Source organism: Carassius auratus, unplaced genomic scaffold, assembly GCF_003368295.1.
Source record: "Carassius auratus strain Wakin unplaced genomic scaffold, ASM336829v1 scaf_tig00043656, whole genome shotgun sequence".
Lineage (NCBI taxonomy): Eukaryota > Metazoa > Chordata > Actinopteri > Cypriniformes > Cyprinidae > Carassius > Carassius auratus.
In genome coordinates, this window is record NW_020526785.1 from 48,898 (window position 1) to 74,653 (window position 25,756).

General features: G+C 38.3%; 1 protein-coding gene across 1 annotated transcript; it reads right to left on the reverse strand.

Annotated features, from left to right (window-relative positions):
• Positions 1–6,335: 6,335 nt before the first annotated feature.
• Positions 6,336–24,666, reverse strand: LOC113086629 (NACHT, LRR and PYD domains-containing protein 3-like). The gene is made up of 6 exons (XM_026255471.1): positions 24,486–24,666; positions 22,529–24,368; positions 22,216–22,386; positions 9,890–10,060; positions 6,702–6,863; positions 6,336–6,513 (listed from the first exon to the last, which is right to left on the reverse strand). The coding sequence occupies exons 1-6, from the start codon at positions 24,646–24,648 to the stop codon at positions 6,336–6,338; spliced, it is 2,685 nt and encodes an 894-aa protein (XP_026111256.1). The 5' UTR covers positions 24,649–24,666.
• Between the last annotated feature and the right edge of the window lie 1,090 nt (positions 24,667–25,756).

The window sequence follows — 25,756 nt, forward strand, 5'->3', positions numbered from 1 at the left end:
TGGGATTTGTTTTTCACTAAGAAAATTTAAATAAACTCTACAAAAGTTAAGTAATAACACTAATTGGTGTTAATTTCCCCTAAGTGTTAAATTGTGGTAACACTATCCAGAGTTAAATTAGTTTAGTGTTAAATTGTGGTGACACTATTCAGAGTTAAATTAGTTTAGTGTTAAATTGTGGTGACACTATTCGGAGTTAAATTACTTCAGTGTTAAATTGTAACAACACTATTCAGTGTTGAGCAGTGTTAATTTTTAACTCCAAAAAGAGTTAATTTTACTCTGAAAATTGAACACTGTGACGAGAGTCATTTTATCACTAATTCTGAGTGGGACCAAATACACTCGGGTCCAGTGTTAAATTTAACTCTTAAAGAGTTAATTTAACACTACAAAATTTACTGTGCAGATGTGCAATAATTCTGGGCAAATGCAGAGCTGGCCATCAGCCTGCGCATTCAGAAGTATAAATTGAAGAAGTCTGCGTCCGCGCTGGCCGTGTACGCGTCCGGATTGCTCATGCGGAAAGTATAACACAGGCATTACAATCGCAACTTCTTTGTGTTACTCTTTTCAAGCTGAATCTCACAAAATTGGCCAGCTCCCGACAGCATCAGGTGTTTTATTTATGGGGAGTAGAATTGTTTATTTCAATGAATGTAATAGATTATATATCATAATAGTTAGGCTATAATATTATAAATCAGGTTGGTTTGTAATGCTGACGTAATATGTAAATTATATGTGACTTGCACTTAGACCATAGTGCGGCCCGCTGGAAAAAAAGGTTGAGAACCACTCATATAAAGGTTGCTGTCCCATTTTATACAGAAATTGTTCATTTAAAAAAATCGAATTATCATAATCATTTAGAACTTTTTTTTACTTATAAACTCCTTGAGAATTTAAAGTTAGTTTAATAGTAGCCTATTTAAATTCAAGTTTTTTAAAAAAAGGTTTTAATTGCTTAAATTATTTTTATTAATTAATAATATGTTATCATGTTTATTCTTGTAAAAAATATGTGTTTATTCTTTAAGAAAACAAGGGGAAAAATAAGGGACAATCCGAATATTTGTTTTGCTTTACCTATTTATGTAGGCTACAATTATATAAAAAAAATAATAATAATAATAAAATAATGTCATTAAAAAATACTATTGGCCTGAGTAATTTTGACCATTATAGAACTGTGACTTTAAAGATTAGTCATTTAGGTGGTAAAAATACTTCGAAATTAATAATGGCATGGATTTTAGAGCATAACAACTGAAGGTTTATGAAACATTAGCCAATAAAGAAATTCTTTTTAAACAACGGAACTTAAAGTTGTGAACTAAAATATTATTTTAACCATACAGTGAATAAATAAAATGCATAACGTTTCTAGTGTTTGGATCTGTATTTCAATATAATGAGCTCCAAGTTTAAGAATAGCCCTAGACTCCGTTTGGTCTTAATTATCTTAATTATCTTAATTATTTGTTATTATCATTATGGTCTTGTGAAAATAATAATATGGGCTGCGAGAAAATTATGAATACAAAGAGTAGTGCTGCTGAGTGCAGGCATGTTTCAGCCCAGTAACACACCGTTCCTCAGAGCCAAAACACAGACTGAATTCTGTTCAGCTGGAGGGGGTTGGGTTTTGGATAGTTATTCATGGCTTGTGGGGGTCGAGATAAAGGTGTGAATTGCTCTTTCATTTGGACAGTGTCTTTTGAGGCTTTCACTTGCTGAACCGGTTTGTATAGGACTGTTGTTTTGGTTATATTCACAGTGCTGGCTCTCTCCGACGAGAGAAATACAACATTCACACATTACATTATTCATTTTCATTTAAAAACACTTCAAGCTTTCTGTAGATATATGTTTAATGTATTTGAGACACCACAATATTATATTAATTAAAAATTATACATTCATTATCATGTAAAAATTAAAATGAGACGGCGCCTCCCTGTCATTAATGCACATTAATAATTTTTGCACAAACACTTGAATATGAGCGTTGTGGTGTTCACCCGCTCCAAGAGCGCTCCATCACGAGTAGCCTACAATTCATGCCAACAGCCATATAACTGCATATTCAGCAATAATTTATGTTAAACATATTTAGCTTGATCAGAAGGTTACAATGACTGCAAGAGTCGAGCGGGTTTCTTTTACTGATTATTTTCGGGTTAAAGCATGATTTAAACAAATTCACATTCAATCGCTTTTGCAATAATGCTTTCAAACAAATGTAATCTTACAGTGCTACATTATCAGCATGCTATCTGATTTTTAAATCTTGAAGTTAATCGATCTGTTTAGATAAAATAACTGACAAAGATGTTATTTTCATCACAAACAAAATTTTCACAGCAGAAAGCAGCAATTAAAGATGTAATGCTTACAATGTTATTAGTTTGGCATGTGATATAGGGAAAAAAGTTTACACAAAGCTTAAGCCACTTTGAAACTCTTCTGTTATTTTGTTTTTATTATTATTATTATTTTATATTTTATATATGAACATAACATTTCAAACATACTGAAATACTTTATTCATGGAGTGAAGGCGGAGCGTGTTTCTGGTATCAGTGCGTGCGGAGGAGAAGTTGTTGCTGCTCATAGACTCTGCTGCGGAGTGAATGTTTCACCTGACGAAATGAAGACGACCGCGGGAACACAAACACAGCACATCCGCCAAAAATCAACCTGCAGCAATGCTCGTTGATCGACTCGCCAAGCTTTACTTTTGTAGGTCGCATGGCAGTAAATAATTTGATAATATGACCATGCAGTCAATACAGATATTTAATAAAAACATTAAAACAAGCAGGGATGTAAAATAAAACAATAAAAAACGCACGCCAGGTCTACACCGGACACCAGTGGAACGATCCAACAAAAGACAGCAGAACCCAGTGATGGATACAATGGACACGATCCCTATCAGTGAACTGATGCTCTTTCGGTTTATGATGAAATGTTCTGACACTGTGTTCAGATGATTTGACACTATAGTGTGATGTCATCAATTTTAGACACACTTTTCGCTGTGGGGCACAGATGACAACTTTCGCGTCCAGTGTAGACACACAGAAAGTTTCTGCTCTATTTACAAACAAGTTCTAAAAAAAAAAAAAATACTAAAAAAAAAAAAAAATCTAAACCAGTGGCATAACGAGATGGAAATATAAACTAGAAAATATATTAACAGGTCCTCCGTCCATGACACTGACTCACTGCTGAGCTGCCAGTTTTAATCTGAACAGCTCTTAAAGCTGAGTGGATGGTTAATTGCATGATGGGCTAGTATTAAAAAAATTATTAAAAAAAATAAATAAAGGTCTTTCCAGCATTTAGGTATAACAGTACTATTTTTTTAAATCATCTTGTTGCAGTTATAAATTTGACTGCTAAATGAATGATAAAGAACAATATTAAAACTTGTTTTGTAAAATTTCTTCGTCATTTGAATATTGATTTAAAAATCAGTTTAAATCATAAATCAGATTTTTTTTTTTCTAAAAAAAAAAAAACAAAACAAAAAAAAACTTGGATGTTTTTTAGGCCATATGATATTACCCTACTTTAAAAACAAGTAAAGAAGGTTCCCTTTAAAATCACTTAAGTTGTCAATTACTAAAGCTTTTTTTTACATCGTGTGAATGTTGTTGATTATAATGAGAGAACTTGAGTTTAATCGTGAGGACGTTTTATTAATTCTTTAGAGTTTCAAAGATTTAATCGTGCCGGTTTAATTTTATTCGTTTATTGTTTTAGGCAAATTAGGCCTAAATAATGGGAACTAAATTATACAGTGCTTCACATTTAAACATGCAACAATTTCTCAATCAGTTTACAGACAAATGTCTTTTTGCCAATAAGTTATGTCAAAATAAAGGACAGGTAACGAATAACAAAAATGCATGTTGTTTTATTAAAGGAAAAAATATATTTATATTTAAAATATAAATTAAAATATAGGCATGATATATTAAAATATTGACATTTTGTTAATCCATGTAGCCTACCCCCCTAAAATAGGCTACCACTTTTAATGCTCCGATTCGAAGTAAACCACAATTTCTTTTGAATTATATAATGCATAATTAATATAATATAAATAATACTGCACACCTTTCAAATGTTTAAAATTTTAAATATGGTTTAATACCATGTAGCTTAGAAAATATAAGCACAGACTCAGGCACAGGCTTGACATTTAATTCTGCTTGAATTCGTTCTAAGAAATGCACATAACTTCATAAATACCAAACTTTAATCTGTGAATATTAAATATTAAATATATTAAATATTTAAACTATAGTGTTTTTCTTTCATTTTATGTGACTGAAGCAGTCAAATGTTACACATCAGTGAGGCAAAACTGACGTCTAGTTGCGAAAATGTGCTTTGATGCGCTTGTTTGATAACTTGTGGTTAAAGCGCCAATAATAATGCAAATACACTTTATACCGCCGTCGCCATGGTAAGTGCGGCGGTAAAAGAGGTGTTTTCGTCTACTTAGTGTATTAAGTATTGCTTTTTGGTGCATTAGATGTTTTCCATAATCAAAAATTGGAGTATCTACAATTTTATCGTGTGTTAATCTTTAAATGTATGTAATTCTGCATATGAATGTAACGTCGTGTTTCTATCAGTTATATATGTAATTTTTCGTATCTTTGGAATTGTAATGTTGTGACCCAACTATCCACCTATATGAAAGGTGTGTAAAATGTATTAATCTGGAATTACAAACTTGCTAGAATATCACTGGGATAAGCCAGAACTTATTAGAGTGGGTGTTTCCCCAGAGACAAAGGAACTTTTTCCCACTTCAGATCGTGGACGTTCATTGGTTGTTCACGCAAACAGAGGCGTGAACCAGTCGAGCCATAAGAACTGACCCAGGAAGTTCCTCCCTCTCTTACGCTCTTCTCCTCTTGCTCTCTTACCCCCGTTGGTCCTTCTTCGCGGCCTTGGTCCGCTCTCCTATCGCCGTTGATCTCAGCACGGCAGCTGAGAGAACAGCCTGTTCTCATGGCTCCTTCGGGAGCTTTCACCTCCGTAGCTTTCATCTCCGTTGTTATCGTTTCTTTTCCTTACTAAGTTTATTCACCTATTCGCCTCTCCACACGAGGAAGACAAATTCTGAAACATTGCTTTGTTGGACCTTTCAAATACCGCCTGATTCCGCAGCAGCCCGGAAGACACAAAAGAACAAACGCTGGTCTGGCGAGTCACAAAGAGACCACATGCAAGTATCATTCTCTATGGAGATTTAAATGCTGCTTAAAGTTTGTCTATTACCTTTTCAAGGTGATTTGATTCGTTGTTGTCTTTCAAGGGTTACTGTCTGTGTGTTTGCACAACTGAGCTTATTCTGTGATGACGCCTCATTCTCTCACCTAATTCTCTCACCTCTCTCTCTCATTCTCTCTCTCTCTCTCTCTCTCTCTCTCTCTCTCTCTCCCTCATTTGGATTCCGTTATGTCTTGTACAAAGTTTACTGTCTCGTACGCATATTTACTCAGTTTGATGTATTATTAGTTCAATTATTAAAAACCAATATATATTCAGGATTGCCTCTGCCAAAAATGCTCACCTCACGAGTCAATGAAATGTCTGATCTTTAGCTACAAGCTTACTTTTTAGTAACCGAAATTTCATAATGATAGGATAATGTTTCATGGCCAGAGAATATTTTCCTTGAATTATAAGAAGTGATAACTTTATAGAAAGTTGATAAGTTAATCTTATGGCCGTTTGCTGGACAATTGATTTGCAGTAATTTACAGTAAGAGATATCACTATAATTGATATGAAGAATGGAATATTGACATATTAATGAGTAAATTACAGTGCCTTGTAATGAGTTATTGATATATGCAATTGAGCTATTTTTCATCTTGAATAATTTTAATGTAACTGTCATATGAGATATATATATTAATCATATTCCTGATTAATTATTAAAATTCCCTATATATCATTTGAGTTAATTATAATTTACAACCCAGTGCGGCTACAGGGATTTCTTAGCTAAAGGCCTTTCATGCATACCTGAGTATCTTTAGTGTGAATAGTGAATTTCCCAGTAGTTTGGAGATTTCTGTTACTCCAGGGTCCCTTAGTTTATTCTCACTCAGATCCAGCTCTCTCAGGTTTGAAGGGTTTGAATTAAATGCTGCAATCAGAGCAGCACAACCCTCTTTTGTAATACAGATACTATTAAACCTGTAGAACAGTGAACAACAAAGAGAATAAAATCTAAGCTATGCATACAACTTTTATTCACTGATGAGATTTTCATAAATCCCTTTTTTATATGTTTAGATTTACTTAAGCTTCTCCAGTCTACATTGTTCATTCTCAAACAGAGTGGAGAAGATCTTCATTCCTGTGTCTCTGAGTTTAGTCCCAGTCAAGTCCAGCTCTTTCAAATTTGAAGGGTTTGAATTTAAAGCTTCAGCCAGAACACGACAATCTTCATCTGTGATATAGCTATTATTCAGACTGCATAAAGAGAAAACAAATTTTAAGTTTTAGACCCTACTTTTACTATTATATAAATTATAAATGACAATGGATGATGGTAATATTATAAAAGCACCATATGGTAATTCAATCATCAAATAAATAAATAAAAACACTCAGCAGCAGGTTAAATAACTAAAATGAATCTTCATAGTGGTGAAACTTACACCAGTTTGTTCAGTTTACAGTGTTTATCCTGCAGTAGAGGAGTGAGCTGATTCAAGTCTAGTTTATGTTCACTCATATTCAGTTCTCTCAGAAGTAACGGGTTTTCTTCCACAAATCCAGCCAAATACTGACAGGCTTTTTCTGCTGCAGGACCCAAAAACCTGCAGAAGAGAAGATGAAGCAAATTCAGTTTGATCTAAATATTTTGGTGTAACAAGCAGACTGTGTTCTTTATCATATTTATGTAATTTATTCATTTGCATTTCATTTATTTTTATTATTTCATCACATCTCACCTCAGTGTCTTTAGTTGACAGTTTTGATCCTGTAGTAAATCACTGAGCTCCTTCACTCCTGATTGTCCAGGATCATTGCCTGTGAGATCCAGCTCTATCAGGTGTGAAGGGTTTGATCTCAGAGCTGAAGCCAGAGCTTTATAACCTTCTTCAGTGATACTGCAGTCTGAAAGACTAGAACAGGAATGAAAATAATCCATTATGCTAATTAATCAATTATTCTGGAAAAGAACTGAACAATAAATGCATATTCCTCTTAGTTTCTTAACAACTCTTTCCTGCTACTGACATATTTTTTTTGGCTTTTTATGTATTCACTGTTATATAGTAGAGGGCACTATTAAACATCTTTTCAAAGCGTATTAAACCTCTGTATCAAAACATGCAGAAGCAAATACGAGTAATAGAATATGCAACCAGACGCAAATCTGAAATAATGTGATCATTAAACATTGTTCTCTATTTGTTGTACACTGTAAAACCCGACAAGTTAACTTAACTCAAATGGTTTGAGTAAACAGATACCCTTAAGTTATGTTAACTCAAACCATTTGAGGAAACCGACTGCCTTAAACCATTTCAGTTGAAAAAACTAACAGTTATGAGTACTCTGAACTTAATTCAGTTGAGTTCACTGAAAGAAGATATACATTGCAATTAAGTGATTAAGTTATTGACTGAGTGATAATTGTGAATTAGTGATGAACAGCTGCTGTTAACAAACAGAATCACTGAAGAAAAGAGAAACACAAGAACTACTACAACTGACTTCAGACACAGACTTAGATGAAATCAACTGAAATAAAATACATGAAATCTCTCAAGATCTGATTAAACAACCCAACAAACAGCATCACCAGCTCCACTTATTAATAACCAGACTGACTTTATTTCTGTCAGACGTCTACAGAAGATCTTATTGAGAATGAACTAAGGTTTAGATGTTGATTTATTGTTTCATTTGAAGTAACCATGTTAGAGATCAGTGTTTGCTTTAGTTGGGCTCTTGACCTTTGACTTCTGTCTTAGTCTTTTCTCTGGCTGTTATAACCGTGTGTTTCTAAAACACATTTGTTGTAATTCAAAAGCCCAGAAGAAATATCATCAGATGTTAACCTGTACCTAGGTGTAGGTTGTTATACTTTATTTTGGTGATGATAATTATTCAGAATTATTGATCCGTACGGAGTCTAATCTCTGATGAAATAGATGTTGTGTAATTAGTAGAAATGGTTCCAATAAAAATGACGCTAAGAGCCAGTGATTCTGTGATAATCTGTAAATATAAAAATGACTTTCTAAACATTTTGTACACATACATTTTTCTTCTATGACAGTAGTTGGTCAAACACAGATATTAATAATCAGAATATGAACCTCTATAATGGTGAGGAAAGAAAAACATGCTGCATGCTGCATTGTAGTAGAAAAACTCATCCAAGGCATGGCATTTTTTATGGTCATCATTGTTGAGGTTCATATTCTGATTATTGATGTCTGTGTGTGACTGTTTGACACCATAGAAGACCACACTATTTGAAAAGTCATTCAGATTAACTGATTATCACAAAACCACTTCCTCTTAGAATCACTTTTACTATAATCAATCAAATTACACAACGCCTATTTCATCAGAGATTAGACTCCGTACAGGTCAATAATTGATGATCTCTGATCTCTAACATGGTTACTTCAAATGAAACAATAAATCAACATCTAAACCTTAGTTCATTCTCAATAAGATCTTCTGTAGATGTCTGACAGAAATAAAGTCAGTCTGGTTATTAATAAGTGGAGCTGGTGATGCTGTTTGTGGGGTTGTTTAATCAGATCTTGAGAGATTTCATGTATTTTATTTCAGTTGATTTCATCTAAGTCTGTGTCTGAAGTCAGTTGTAGTAGTTCTTGTGTTTCTCTTTTCTTCAGTGATTCTGTTTGTTAACAGCAGCTGTTCATCACTAATTCTCAATCAGCACTTAGTTAATCACTTAATTACTTGAATGCAAAGTTTTAAAACTTACATGGTTTAAATCAAGACAATCTGTTTACTCAAACGGTTTGAGTTAAGTTTACTTGTCGGGTTTCACAGTGTAGCATTGTCATACTATTTGACAGAAACATGATTCTGTTTAAACTGTTAGCTTTTTGATTTGAAGTGTTGATAAAAACAGAATTTATCATGCAGAATGCAATGATTATTATTATTTTTTTTTAAAAATTTTTTAAAGGAGAACCTCTGTTGTGTGATATTCACACCAAAATAGTATAATGACCATTAAAATGTGAAAATAAAATTTTCACAAAACTTTTGGAGGTGACTGGTGTGGGATTACAAATGTATAAAATGTTAAATCTAGGTTCCAATATAATAGTAGACTTTTTGGGGTAATAAAGCTGACATCCAAGAAGCTCAAATCAGGAAAATCAAGTGTCTGAGACATTAACCTTTTGTCTTTGTGTTCTTCCTTGCCATGTGGCTTTTTAAGCTCAAGGTACAGCTGTGCCTTTTGTCTCTATGAAAATTTGAAGGTATCAGTGATACTGTCAGGCACCTCTGTATTTAAATGACACTGTTATGCTGATGAGATCAAGGCTGGGAAGATGCCAGTGTCTGGCACTTTCCTGATTGCATTTGCATGCTTTGTTAAAATGGTCTCCACCTCTACTGTATGGATCCCTCCCACTTGAATGTATATAAAAACTACAATGTCTTAAGGACAAGTTAGACTTTTGATGACTGCAGCGCCACACAGAGCGTTCTCAATAAACAATCCTGCTGAAGATTACCCAAGAGTCTCCTGGTCTTCGTTTCTGAGTTCCCAACACTGGCAACTTTTTAAAAAAGCACTGGCAGTGAAAGAATAAATGTGAAGAAACAAACATCAGCTCACCTGAGTTTCTCAAGTTTACAATTCTCTTTCAGTCCATTAGAAAGCAGCGTCACTCCTGAATCCTGTAGATTATTATTGCTCAGATCAAGTTCCTTCAGACTGCTGGAGTCTGAACTGAGATCTGAAGCAAGAGCTGAACAGCTTTCTTCTGTTAGATCACAGTTACTAAGCCTGAAAATAAACAGCTTGTAAATGTATAGACATTCTTACACTTGCTGTAGTTGTAGTGCAGCTGTAATATTTAGTGAGCAGTGATAAGTACTTTACTGCAGTTAGGCAAAAATGCTGATGCTACAATAAATATAATTTTCCGCCACTAATTTTCCAATCTACTTGTCTTTAATGCTCTCACGTCACATGTGGCTTGTCTCGCACATGTCTTATGACTGGCTAACATATAGCTAGTTGGGTTGGGTAATGCTTTCTGTTTCTAATTACTTGTTTCTTTTAATATGAGCCTGGCCACAAAACATGTTTTTTTTTTCCACACACACAAAAAAAGAAAAAACACCACCATGATTTTTATAATTAAACATCCTTGTCGGTCAAACAAAATATGTAAATTAAAGGGGACCTATTATGCAAAAATCACTTTTATAAGGTGTTTGAACACTGCTGTGTGACCACAGCGCAGTGTTAATTTTGACAGCAAATTCTGATTTAGTTGTAGTCTTAATCTTTTTAAATGAAAAATCATAAATCATATTTTAGCCATCTGAAATGTATTAGTTTTAGTTTAACCCTCTGATGGTCTTCGTTTCCTTTCCACACTCGTGTTTTCCAGAGACCCCAGACAATAACATTTAATTTTGTAACAAGATAATAGTTTTTTTTTTATTTTACAAATGTAATTTTACTCTGTTTGTTAATGTTTTTACTCAACATTTGTGCAGTTTTTGGAGGATTTATGATATCTTCTAAATTTCTATAAATAAATAAATAGGCTTTTTACAAAAAAAAAACAGCATTTTATGTAAAATTCACTTTATAAAAGACCCAGATTTCTAACTTTCATTCATGGGGATAACATGGATAATTTTAAATGATTTAATGTAACATTTATACCCATTTTTTGGAAAATGCAGTTTAAAAAAAATAAAATAAATAACTTCAACCACTAGATGGATATAGAGCTCCATTATATGATATTTGCTATTTGACTACCTGAAAGATATCTTTTCACAAGTTGGATTCAGTTGGATTCATATCTAAATATTATAAAATCACAATTATAACAAAAATAAAATATTTTTTGCCAAAGTTTAGTTTTTTTTTTTTTACTGAAAAAATCCCAGTTTTTCAATAATGTTACATTACAATGCATTGCAGGCAGTAAGCATAGTAAACCGCATGACTTCTGTAGACGGGGTTGGAGCAGGTTTGTGTGTGTGTGTGTGTGTGTGTGTGCGTGCTAAATTGTTTTGTCTCATCCTGTCATCTCTCTCTCTCTCACTCTCTCTCCCTCTTTGGTGGTTCTGCATTTTGTATGATTTTTTAAAAATAATTATAAGAGAGCAGTTGTTTTATAACCTCACAAGTGTGTGTGTGTGTGTGTGTGTGTGTGTGTGTGTGTGTGTGTGTACACATTGTCGGTGTCAGTGTCACCACTTTATATTTGTGTTGGTTCTGCATTTTGGATGATTTTATTTGACAAATGCTAAGAGAACAGTTTTTATAGTCTCAAAAATGTATTCCTCTATGTGTGTGTGTGTGTGTATGTGTGTGTACGTGTGTTGTGAGCAATACAATTTAGGATTGTGGATGTTTTTTGCATTGGTGGAAGTGTGCCACTTTATTTTTGCCATTTCTGTCGATGTGTTCTGCGTTGTTTCTGAGTTTGATGATGAATTTAGTCTTATTTTGATTGCGGAAGACCACGAGTGTCACAAATTTCGTCACGCTAACATAAAAACAGATATCATTCCAATTTAATTTTTTTTTTTTTTTTTTTTGTAGATCTAGAAAGTGTTGAGAGCCGTAGAAGGTTTCATACCACTTGGACAAAGGGAACATTTTTTTTTTTTTTAATTTCAGCAAAAGTCATTTTGGGTCAAAAAGACCCCAAAGACCATCTGAGGGTTAAGTCTAGTTTAAGTTGACTAAAATCTAATGGGTTTAGTTAAACTGTAATGCATTACTTTTTTATTTATGTTTTGCTTATTTTAGCATATCAGGTTTGGCTAAATCTTATAAACTATATGAAATAAAAATATATGAAATAAAATATATTTGTTTTATAATTTCAGTTAACATATCTTTCATTTCAATTAATAAATAATATTTTTATGGTTTTAGTTTTAACTATAAAACCTTATACTAGTAAAGTGGATTCATTAAATAATATTATTAAATATTAACTAATGTTCTTAGTCTGTCCATCATGTGATCCACACAAAAGCTACAATAGTTGTTAATTAAATGAATATTCATTTAAATTAAACAGTTTATGTACCCAAAATATCAATAAGGACCAGGAAAAAAGCCTGAAATACACTGTGACTCTTATTTTGAAATGTATGCACTCTTTACAGCACAATTGCAAGCTGCTCATTCAAGTTCAGATGAAAATAAAAAGGAAAATAAAATATGCATACTTACTGTCTAAAACCTATTACCATATATTGCATAGTAAACATTGTCATAATTCATCAACATTAAGGGCCACGGGGTCTATCAGCGACCCGAGTTTGAAGTGCCTGGGGCTCGGCCTTGGTGAGATACGGCCGGTCAACATAACTGTCACCGTCCCTTATACGGGACGCCTAAATTTACTTCAATATATTACAATTATATCCTAATCTAATCATGACAAACTATATATCGTTGGAAAGCTCTAAGACTCCTAAATAGATATTTGACCCTTTTTGTTGTTAAAAATTATGAAGGAACAGTAAAAGATTAATTTACAAAAAGAATGCACCTCAAAACATATACATCATAACAGGAGTTCTGACCTTTGTCACAAAAAATCTACTCCACTTCCTTTTTCCCTATCACATGTTTTAGTAATCATCATAAATTATAAATCATTTGAAAGCTTAAATACTCCAAATTCATCCTATGAAAACCATTTTGAAATCGGACACTGCGTTACCATGGAAATCGTACTTTAAAATCTTTTAGCGCATATTCCAAATATATTACGGTCTTTTAGAATTAAAACGTTTCATAATCTTGACAAAATACATATCGTTGGAAAGGTCTGAGTCTCAAGATTCCATATTTGGTGGTTATTTGGTCATAGACGTAATAGTGAGAGAGAAATTGATACATTTGTGACAGAAAAATGCATCCAAAAAATTCAATGGAGTTAAATGGCACCCGGTGGCTTTTCGTGGTATAACGCCTAAACAAAATTGCATATGAGCCTACATTTTTTTATATAAAATTCAATTTTGGAACACAACTTATTTAGACATATGACTTTAATTTTATATCAATTTTGGATTAAAACATATTTTATAAAATATTTATGTTATATAAAATATAATAAAAATTAAATAATACATTTATTTACAGTAAATTTAAACTTCTATAACTTTTTTATGCTTTCATTTTCTGCAATAATCTGCAGATTGTCTTCTTTAAAAAGATACCAACCTTTGGTCTGTATTCAAAAGCGTTTATGAATTATAACAATTTAAGTGTGAATAGTGTACTTTCACGTCCATGTTCAAAAATGGGTGTGACAGTTAAAGGGTTAATTCATAAGCAATCATAAATAGCCGCCTTTCCACTGTTGAACCAGTGCAAGCCAGTGTTTTAAATGGGCCAGACAGGGCTAATAGCCTCGGATCTGAAGCATAGAGCTCAAAATCATGATGCATTTAACGATTAAAATGGGATCCCTACCAAAGCGCCATGGGTGCTGCCCCTTCCAGTGCCCTGTGCGAGCCTGCACCCCTATTAGGTGTAGGCCTGGCATCCTTCCCGAAGGAGGTCTCGGGAGCAAATACACACATAGCATCCGTTAAGCATCCGTATATGGAGAAATTTGAGGTGATTAAAGGCTCTAAGGCTATAACGTGGACTATACACATACGAATACCGCTTAGGTCTCAATATGGAACCCAGCCTTCCATGGTTGTCATGGATTCATCATGAAGCCCTTGTGCCGGACGTTCCGCTGCGTCCAGCTGCCTATGGTGAAGGAGGATTTCAACAGGGTCTGCAGTACGGACCCTCTGGAGCAGTTTAAACAAGCCGACACTAACTGGGGCTTCTCAGTGCCACTACCTGTTTGAGGTGAGAACACAGGAGGATACCGGCTCTACACGAAGGCTATAGAACCTAGCGAATGTGTTAGGGGTCGCCCAGCCCGCAGCTCTACAAATAACTGTCAGCGAGGCACGACGAGCCACCGCCCAGGAGGGTGCAAGACTTCTAGTTGAGTGAGCTCACAACCTGAATGGGCAGGGCACACCCTGTGCCTGATAAGCCAGGGTTATGGCACCCACAATCCAGTGCGGCATCCTTTGCCTATAGACAGCACTCCCCTTCTGCCGGCCTCCGTAACAGACAAAGAGCTGGCCTGAGGTCCTGAAGCTTTGTGTCTGGTCTACATAGCATCTCAATGCTCGGACGGGACAGAGCAAAGCCAGGGCTGGGTCTGCCTCCTCCAGGGGCAGCACTTGCAGGTTCACAAATTGGTCTTTGAAGGGTGTAGTGGGAACCTTGGGCACGTAGCCAGGCCGGGGACTCAGGTTTACCTGGGAGTCAGCCGGCCCAACTCTAGGCATGAATCGACGAATCATCGACCGAAAATGCATGCAGGTCCCCCTACCCTCTTGATGGAGGCAAGTGCAAGCAGGAGCAGAGTTTTCAAGGAAAGAAACTTTAGCTCAACTGAGTGCAAAGGCTCAAATGGCCCCTACTGTAGTGATTTAAGCACTAGAGTCAGGTCCTAAGAGGGTATAGAGGGGCAAAGGAAGGATTTAACCTCCTGGCCCCTCTAAGGAACCTGAACAAGAGGTCATGCTTACCCAAAGACTTCCCATTCACAGGGCCATGGTACGCAGCAATAGCGGCAACCTGGACTTTGAGGGTGGAGGGATCTTCTGGGGTCTTCTCAGCTAGAAAACACCACTCAACAAACAGGTTCCACTTCAAGGCGTAAGCGTGTCTCCTAGACTGTGCTCTTGCCAAAGTGATGGTGTTCACTACCTCCTGGGGTAGGTCACCTAGAACCTCTGCGTCCCATCCAGGGACCAGACATGGAGTTTCCAAAGGTCTGGATGCGGGTGCCAATTGATGCCCCGTCTCTGAGTCAGTAGATCCTTCCTCAGAGAAATCGGCCAAGGAGGGGCTGTCGCGAGGAGCACTAGTTCGGGGAACCAGGTCCGAGTGGGCCAATATGGTGCCACTAGCAAGACTTGCTCTTTGTCCTCCCGGACTTTGAATTGTGTCTATGCGAGAAGGCTCACTGGGAGAAACAAATACTTGCATAGGCTCCGCGGCCAGCTGTGTGCCACTGTACGTCCGTGCCGAGAGTTCCCTCGGTCAGGGAGTAGAACAACTGGCAGTGAGAGGTCTCTGGAGAAGCAAACAGGTCTACCTGAGCAGCTCCGAACCGTCTCCAAATCAGCTGGACCGTCAGGGGATGGAATCACCATTCTCCCGGGAGCATTACTCAAGACAGCTTGTTGGCTGTACGGTTGAGCAGGCCCGGAATGTGAACGGCATGAAGTGACCTCAGAACCTTCCGACTCCAAAGGAGGAGGTGGCGGGCGAGTTGTGACATGCGACGGGAGTGCAGACCACCTTGTCGGTTGATGTACGCAATGTCGCTGTGTTGTCCATTCGGACCAGCACATGCTTGTCTCATAAGAGACCTTTGAGACAGTTCAAGGCAAGGTGCACTGCAAACAACTCTAGACAATTGATGTGCCACTGCAGCTGTGGGCCCATCCAAAACCGCTGAGACTGCATGCCCATTGTACGTGGTCCCCCAGCCAGTGGTGGAGGCATCCGTGTAAACCACACCATGCCTGGAGATCTGCTCTAGGGGCACCCCTGCCTATAGAAACACAACATCTGACCACGGGGTGAGGTTTTGGTGACAGGCCGGTATAACTTGGACTCGGTGAGTTCCATGCCCACCTCGGGACTCAGCCATAAAGCCAGTGCTGGGGCGGTCTCATATTTAACAGGCTGAGCAGTGTAAGTGCTGCCACGGTCAGCAGATGCCATAGGAGCCTCTGAAAAAGCTTCAGTGGGACCGCTGTCCTGCTCTTGAGCGTATTCAAGCAGACTAGCACAGACCACACACATTCCTCTGTGAGGCGTGCTGTCTGTTTGACCGAATCCAACTCCATACCAAAAAAAAGAGATCCTCTGCCTTGGTGAGAGTTTGACCCAAAGGCCCAACAGGCTCAGGTTCCGGAGCACCAAATCCCTGTGCTCGCACAACTGTTTCCCGAGATTGTGCTAGTATCAGTCAATCGTCTAGATAGTTGAGAATGCGAACACCCTGTTATTTGAGGGGAACAAGAGCCGCCTCTGTGACTTTCATGAAGATACAGGGAGAAAGGGACAGCCTGAGGGGCAGGACCTTGTACTGATATGCCTGTCCTTCGAACGCAAACTGCAGAAAAGGTCTGTGGCGCGGAAGGACGGATACTTGAAAGTACATGTCTTTCAGGTCGATCGCTGCAAACCAATCTTGGGGACGGATGCACCTGAAAATACGTTTCTGTGTCAACATCTTGAATGGTAGCCGATGAAGGGCCTGATTCAAAACTCGCAGATCCAAGCTCAGCTCAGCTCTACGGCAATATAAACAAATCCAAACTCTCAGATCCAAGCTCGCCCAGCACTACGGCACCACTTGGAGGCTGCTCTGGATGTGGTGCAGGAGCGAGGGCGGATGCAGGGGGGGCGCCATCAGCGACGAGCAGGCTGGCGCACTAAATGGGATTCCGCCCCCTGAAGGTAGCAGAGCCTGGTTCGCAACTCCGAGATGGTCATCTTCCCACAGTGAGAACATGATTCTCTGCTGCCGGGTGAACCAGTGCCTAAGGGACAGATTTATCCCCTATCCGTTCCCCGAGGAGAAGGCCATGGAGGAGTACATCAGAGAGGTGCTGGCTCAAGGATACATCCGCCCATCTACCTCCCTGCTGCTTCCAGTTTCTTCTTCGTGGCCAAGAAGGATGGAGGTTTACGGCCATGCATCGATTATAGAGCCCTTAACAAGATAACTCAGAAGTTCCGATATCCTCTTCCCCTCGTCCCAGCGGCCCTAGAACATCTCCGTGGTGCCACTGTATTCACCAAGTTGGACCTCCGCAGCGCGTATAACCTCATCCGGATACGTGAGGGGGACGAGTGGAAGACCGCCTTCATCACCCCTACTGGTCACTATGAGTATTGTGTTATGCCGTATGGGCTTGTAAACGCCCCCTCCATATTCCAGGACTTCATACATGAGGTGCTCCGGGATTTCCTCCATCAGTTCGTCCTAGTCTATATCGATGACATCTTGATATACTCCCGGAGCCAGGCAGAACATCAGCGCCACGTTGCGGAGGTCCTGCAACGCCTGAGGGACTACCAGCTCTACCTGAAAGCAGAGAAGTGTTCATTCCATCAACCCTCAGTGCAGTTCCTTGGATATACCATCTACCGCAGTGGCATCTGGATGGACGTGGGGAAGGTAAGCACCGTCAGGGACTGGCCCATTCCTACCACTATAAAGGAACTGCAGCGATTCCTTGGCTTCGCCAACTTTTATAGACGATTCATTCAGAATTTTAGTACTATCACCAGTCCTCTAACCAACCTCCTTCGTCAGAAGCCCAAATCCCTGTCATGGACTCCTGCCGCCACCGAAGCCTTCCAGGCCCTGAAGCTAGCCTTCACGACCGCCCCTCTCCTCGTGCATCCAAACCCGATCTACCATTCATTGTGGAAGTGGACGCCTCTACCACCGGAGTGGGAGCGGTCCTATCTCAGCAGCAGGGGACGCCCAGCCGCCTCCATCCATGTGCCTTCTTCTCCAGGAAACTCAACCCGGCGGAGGTGAATTATGACATCGGGAATAGGGAGCTACTTGCCATCAAGCTTGCCCTGGAGGAGTGGAGACATTGGCTGGAGGGAGCCAAACATCCATTTCAAGTTCTCACTGACCACAAGAATCTGGAATACCTTAGAGCAGCTAAGAGATTCAACCCCAGACAAGCCCTCTGGGCGCTATTCTTCACCCGCTTCCAGTTCTACATCTCCTACCGCCCAGGGGCAAAAAACGTAAAGGCCGATGCTCTGTCCAGATGTTACGCACCCGAAGAAAGGTCAGAGAACCCCAAACCCATCCTCCCGGACAAGGTCGCACTCCACTCATCCACTCCACCCATACATCGCTTGGCACTGGTCACCCGGGGGTCAATGAAACCCTCTCGTTGCTACGAGAACGCTTCTGGTGGCCCAACATGGCCTCGGATGTCAGAAGGTACGTGAGTGGATGTACCAGCTGTGCCATGTCCCAAGAGTCCTCGCCATCTACCATCTGGCAAACTCCATCATCTGCCCGTTCCCAATCGCCCGTGGTCACACCTAGGGGTGGATTTCATTACGGACCTTCCACCCTCTGAAAATAACACATGTATTCTGATTATTGTGGATAGATTTTCTAAAGCTTGTCGTCTTCTTCCTCTGAAGGGTCTCCCCACTGCCATGGAAACGGCATGACTGATGTTTAACCATGTCTTCAGGTACTTTGGCATCCCAGAGGACATTGTGTCGGATCGGGGCCCCCAGTTCATCTCCCGGGTATGGAGAGCGTTTCACTCCCTCCTAGGTGTGGCCATCAGCCTGTCCTCCGGCTATCACCCACAGTCCAACGGGCAGACGGAAAGAAAGGTCCAGGAGATCGGACGCTTCCTCCGTACCTTCTGTCACGGCCACCAGAACTCCTGGAACCAATTCCTGGGGTGGGCCGAGTACGCACAGAACTCCCTCCGTCAACCCACCACCGGACTCACACCCTTCCAGTGCGTACTCGGCTACCAGCCACCTCTATTCCCTGGTCTGGAGAGCCCTCTGATGTTCCCGCTGTCGACTATTGGTTCCGGGAGAGTGAAAGGGTCTGGGACACGGCTCATCACCAGCTTCAACGGGCACTCCGCAGACGCAGGACGGCAGCTGACCTTCGCCGGTCCGAGGCCCCCCAGTATCAACCCGGTCAGAAGGTCTGGCTGTCTACCCGGGACATCCGCCTGCGTCTACCTTGCCGCAAGCTTAGTCCCAGATTCATTGGCCCGTTCACAATCACCCAGCAGATCAATCCGGTCACCTACAAACTCCAGCTTCCCCCTGAGTACCGGATTCACCCCACATTCCATGTCTCACTCCTGAATCCTCACCATCCGTCTGTTCTTCCCTCCACAGAACCTGGCGAGACGGAAGCCCCCCCTCCTCTCCTCCTAGATGACGGCGCAGCCTACTCGGTCAAGAACATCCTGGACTCCCGGCGGCGTGGTGGGCAGCTGGAATACTTAGTGGACTGGGAAGGAAACGGTCCAGAGGAACGTTTCTGGGTCCCACGCAATCTTGGATCCCGCCTTGCTGGATACCTTCCACTCCATGCACCCCCAACCGACCTGCTCCCAGGAGAAGAGGACACCCTCCCACGAGCGGGCCCTGGGGAGGGGGGTACTGTTACAAACACGCCAGGTTCCACCTCCACACAATCACAGCGCACACCCTCACCTGAATACTAAATCATCACCACCTGCTCCTCATCACCTACCCATCATCGCTGCACCACAAAAGCCACACACACGCACTTAATCATCGTCCGGTCACATTCGCGACAAGATCATTCCTGTGTGCTAACTATTAGGACTAACTCCTCTTTACCTTCTCTCCAAGGATTACCTCCGAAGACTCCTCTTCTATCTTCTCTCTAAGGATTGCCTCCGATGTCCTCAAAGCCCCAACAGTGCGTGTGTGTGGTTCACCTTCCCTTCTCGAAGTCACTACATTGCCGGCACGGATCCCAACACCCATCCACTCCTCACTACCTTTTAGTGTCTTTAATAAATAACATCTTCATCTGTTACTCCTCTGTCTCCTGAGTGATCCGTAACAAATGTTGGTTATAAATTAAATCTTGTGGGTACTTTACAGACAAGGCAAATAAAAAAAAAATTCTAACACCATCCTATAATATATTTAAAAATACATTTAAATTTTTGCTTGTATGGCTCTTCTGCCTTTCTTCAAAATTATTTAATATCATCTATTCTTTTATGTAAATTGGGTGTTGTGAACTGGACAACTTGGGAACTGGAGTGCACTGTCTGCACAATACAACCTGAGTTCTGGGTGTCATGTTCTCTTACCCAGTGCCTGCCGTGCAGTGAGATATTTAAAGACTGCCCACCTGGGTGTATGGGGAATGGCAGGAGGAGAATTCTGCATGGGCTTTATTCATTCAAAGAATTTGAGGGCTACTCCTCAGCTGATTGTTTTATCAGTGATGGAGGTGAATTTCAGAATGAAATTTCTTGTTTCATGTCTAAAGTCTTAATTTATATTTGTATATGCAGTTATATTTTCTGTTTTGTTCTTTTAAATAAAAACATAAAAAATCAGTGGCTGTCTGCACTAATTGCAACTAGCTATAGATTATATTTACACTGTTAAAATAGCAGGATTTTCTTTGCAAATAGTGACAATTATCTGCACCAGTATTGTAGTACACTATAAAACAGTATGCAGTAATAACTTATTGAGTGTAAATTTATAATTTAATTCATATGATTAAATTGATGCTACCTTATAAAAGGAAAATAAAGCCCTCCCTGACAACTTTTAGAATTTTCCTTAATTTTTATTGAAAATGAATTATTTTATGATGTGATTTGAAAAGGGAGAAAAAAAAACTGTCAAAAGGCAGATTCGAACCCGCGTTAATTGTTAATAACACCCATTTCACCGTCTGCACTATTAGAGTTGACGACTGCACTTTATCTGTTGTAATTTTGAGAAGCCCAAAAATAAATATATAAGGTGCCATTAAAGTGTATTACAATATACACAGTGAAGTAAAGTGCAACAGAATGTTAATATATTGTAAATAAAATACTACACAGATATTGCTGAATAAATTCCATATAAGTTTACCTCAGATGAAACATGGTTAAAATAATGGATATGTGCTCTTTGCTGTATTATATTTTACTTTTTTTTAGTTTTTTCATCTTTTTTCAAACCTTAAATGTTCTTTAATTCTTATACATTTTATTAGAGATTTCTGTTTGGTATGCGCATGTGCTTTAATGCACGCGCAACGCGAAAACAACTAACATCATCACACAATGCAAATTACACACGCATACGCTGTCACCACGTTAATGCACATGCGTGTAATAGATATACCCTACGTCACTTTACGCATGTGTGGTAAACACATACGTGACGTCGTGCTACAGTCTGCAGCGAGGGTTGGAAACTGTAAATTCTGTGTAAATGAACCCGAAGATTTGGATAATCTCTTCTCTTTGTGTGAAGTTGTACAAAGGTTTTGGCTGGAACTTCAACAATTGTTTGTCTAAAAAGGAATTTAGAAGACTACTTTGATGTTTTTCTTACCTTTCTGGACATGGACAGTATACCATACACACAGTTTCAATGGAGGGACTGAGAGCTCTCGGACTAAATCTAAAATATCTAAAATAACTGTGTTCCGAAGATAAACAAAGGTCTAACTGGTTTGGAACGACATGAGGGTGAGTCATTAATGACCTAATTTAGATTTTTGGGTGAACTATCCCTTTAACATATATAAATAACATAAATAATAATGAACAATATTTCCACAGCATATATTTATCTTACTTCATGTTAATTTCAGCATTTACTTATGCATAATTAAAATCAAAATTTGTGTTTGTAAACATTAATGCACTGTTTACTAACTTAAACAATGAAAGACTATTATTATTAACATGAACAAATATTATTAAATTGTGTAATATATGTATTGTTCATTGTTCTTTCATGTTAGTTAATAGATTAATGTTAACAAATGACAACTTATTGTAAAGTGTTTCCATTAATATTTATTCATAATTCTGTTGAACTTGACAGTATTTTCTCTCTTGTTAATTCATAATAGCTTCAAAGAAGTCAGAATAAGCCTTATGTTCGTTGGGGGAAAAAGAAAAACTCTAAAAAAATAATTAGACTGATATCTTTTACCCCAAGGTTTCTAGGATAGGATATTGTGAATTCCTATGGCCACAATAAACGTAATATGGAAAATCTAATATCATGACAGCTCTAATCTAGAACAATAATGACATTTGTCTGTTGTCACAACTTACTTCAGTATCTCCAGTTTACACGTAATATTCCCCAGTCCAATGCAGAGCTGCTTTACTCCTGAATCCTTTAGATTATTATTGCTCATATTCAGCTCTATCAGATTGTTATCTGATTTGAGAGCTTTAGCCAAATTTGAACAGCTCTCATCTGTCAAGTTACAATCATTTAGCCTAGAAGAAAGAAGAAAAACAAAACATAATACAATGTATTCTGAGTACTGTTTAAAAATATCGTAACACCCAATTTAAATGAATGATTAAGAACTATACAGATTTTTTTTCCAGAAGCAAAAACATGACTTATATTACTTACAGAGCTCTTTTGGAGATTTTCACAACTTCCAGTAGCCTAAAGAGACACTCATCTGATTGCTTGAACTTCTGAAGCTCAAACTCCTCCATCTCTTCCTCTGATGTCAACAAAACGAAGGCCACAGCAGACCACAGACCAGGTGAAAGATCAGCAGATGAAAGACTTCCTTTTCGAAGTTGAGTCTGAATTTCTTTCACCAGAGTTTGATCATTCAGTTCATTCAGACAGTAGAACAGATTGATGGATCTCTCTGGAGACATCTTCTTATCTTCCAATTTCTGCTTGATGTACTGAACTATTTCCTTGTAGTTCTCGTCATTGACATCTTGCTGTGTCAACAGACCTCGTAAGAGATGATGATTGGTCTGGAGTGACAGACCAAGAAGAAAGCGAAGGAAAAGATCCAGGTGTCCAGTTTCACTGTCAAGTGCCTTGTCCACTGCAGTCTTGAGCAAATCAATCATGGTTTCATTTTTCTTTTTCAGTTCTGTAGTCTCATGTTGATTAAACACACTTTTCTTGTGAATGTCTAGAAACAGATGTGCATAAAGGGCTGCAATGAACTCTTGAATGCTCAAGTGAACAAAGCAGAAAGCGGTACCAAGAATGATCCTTTTTTCCTCCTTAAAGATCTGGGTACACATGCTTGAATACACTGATGCTTTAGATTTATCAATATCACAGGATTCCAGATCTGTGTCATAAAAGAGCAGATTGTTTCTCTGCAGCTGATGAAATGCCAGTTTCCCCAGTGAAAGCATGGCGTCTTTATCCCAGTAAACATCTGGTGTGTATTCACCATCATACTTTCGTCTGCTTTGCAGCATCTGAAAACGGACAAAGTGTGTGTACATTTGTGTCAGAGTCTTGGGAGTATCTTTAGTATTAGATTCCTGCAGTGTTTTGGAGTCATCAGCCTGATAATTTTTCACTTCATTATTCCTTTTCTCCTCTAAAATGTTCTGGAGAACAGTGGCTGTAATCCAGCAGAAGACTGGGATGTAGCACATGATAAAAAGAGTCTTTGATTGTTTAACATTACCAATAATTTCACTGGCCAGATCCCCATCTGTGAATCTTTTTCTGAAGTACTCCTCCTTTTGTGCATCATTGAATCTTTGTACTTCTGTCATGCGGTCAACACATTCGGGAGGAATTTTAATGGCAGCTGCTGGTCTGGTGGTGATCCAGATGAGAGCAGAAGGAAGCAGGTTTCCCTTGATCAGGTTTGTCAGGAGAACATCCAGAGAGACTTGTGACGTTACATCACGACAAATATCATTACCCTCAAAGTTCAGAGGAAGACGACATTCATCCAAACCATCAAGGATGAACAGTAATTTAAATTTATCATTTCTTGCAAGGTTTAGTCCTTTTATCTCTGGGAAAAACTGACTCATAAGTCTTGTCAAGCTTTGTGTTTCTTTCTCCTTTAAGTTCATTTCACGAAATGCAAGAGGCAATATGAAAGTAATATCCTGATTTTCTTTACCATCAGCCCAATCCAAAATAAACTTTTGCACAGAGACTGATTTTCCGATGCCAGCAACTCCTGTTGTCAGTACAGTTCTGATCTCCTTATCTTGTTCAGGTGCTTCAAACAAATTTTTGCATTCAACTGGAATCTCTTTTGATTCATGTCGTCTATCAGCAGCCTGAACTTGTCCTACTTCATTTTGGATATTAACTTGTTTACTAACACTCAGAGTCATACAGAGATCTGTGTAGATGTTCTTCAGAAGCTTGGAGTCACCATGCTTTGCAATTCCTTCAGATACAGATTGATATTTCTTCTTCAGGTTTGATTTTAGTGGTCGCTGATGAATGAGGACCAGCTCATCTAAAACACAAACAAGAACAACAAAAAAAAAAAAAGATATGCATCAAGATTTTATATTTTATATATATTTTATATTTTAGTGACAATGACAAATTGTTATGCCTATGAACCTCTCACCTTGTAGAGCATCTGCAGCCTCACATTGCTTCATATCATTCAGGAAGTAAAGTGTGATATCAAGAGCTGCTTCTTTGATATCACGCATCTCTTCTATAAAGTCCTGCACAAAGTACTGTGTGTTCTCTCTATTTAATATTTTTTTTAAACTTTTCCAGCTCATTCTTCAGAAATGCAATTATTTTTTACTCAAGATCCTGAAAACAAATACATTTAAAGCATATTAAAATATAAACAATGTATGTGTAGTACAAATTACAGTCAAGCAATGCACTCATAAAGTTTTCCACCACTGATAAAATAAACTATCAGCAAGGTAAAGTGTTGGTGAATACAAACAATCAAACAGAGATACCAAAAAATCTTGTATGAATCAAATTCAATTATCAACATTATTTTTGGTATCTTGGTTAATGTGCTTGAAATTAATTTGTCACACAGCTGAAACGTCTACTATTGTATTTTTGAGTTGTGATTTAAAAGAGGGATTGTTATAACATCAGTTAACAAGAGGAGAACAAATATTTATATTGAGTAAAGTTTTAAAAAGTATTTAAATAAAAAATAAATGGAATTTGTACAATAACCTATTAGTATGTTAAATAATTAATTAATTGATGCATTTATGAACTTCTACTTGCCTTGAAGATCCAGAGGAGATTTTCTCTGAAATTCTTGCGGTTGCAGTAATTCTTGTAGTTTGAGTCAGATTTCTCAAACTGAACCCTGGTAGCAAAATAAAGGTGTTTTTTTTTTTTAAATCCATACCATTGGCTCAGTTACTAGAAAGAGCAGAGTTATGTGGAGGCACTATCCTCTTGGTTGTAATAACAGACTTTAATACAGTTGCATATGAATTCCTCATGAACCTGATGATTCAAATGTATGATCTTATTTAATGGTGCTGAATTTAACTTTTAAATGTTTTTATAGTTTTTCATACTTTCATTGTTATATGGATCACTCCACACTTAATATTTACTTAATATTTTTTTTTACACATTTTGGGAAAGTAGATCCATTTTAGTAATTTATTGTAATAAATTGTGGTATATAGTGTTTTTACCTGTTCAGAAGATAAGTTGCCAGTTGCACATCACTCTTCAATCCCTTCTGTGCTTTCAGAGCGTCCCACCGTTTGATTTCTTCACCAATATTTACTGTGGACTTATGTCCTTTGTTACTAAACCACACACAAAAAGAAAAAAATCACATAAAAAATAACAGCTGTCAATATCATATGGTCAAACCATTGCTAAACCAGCTGCTCA

Excerpts from the sequence above, each read along its gene's own strand:
- LOC113086629 (XM_026255471.1), bottom strand. The coding sequence starts at position 24,648 with ATGAGCTGGAAAAGTTTAAAAAAAATATTAAATAGAGAGAACACACAG. Across the intron at positions 24,369-24,485 it reads GGCTGCAGATGCTCTACAAG|ATGAGCTGGTCCTCATTCAT; the intron begins GTGAGAGGTTCA and ends TTTGTGTTTTAG. Across the intron at positions 10,061-22,215 it reads TGTAAACTGGAGATACTGAA|GCTTAGTAACTGTGATCTAA; the intron begins GTAAGTTGTGAC and ends GTTTATTTTCAG.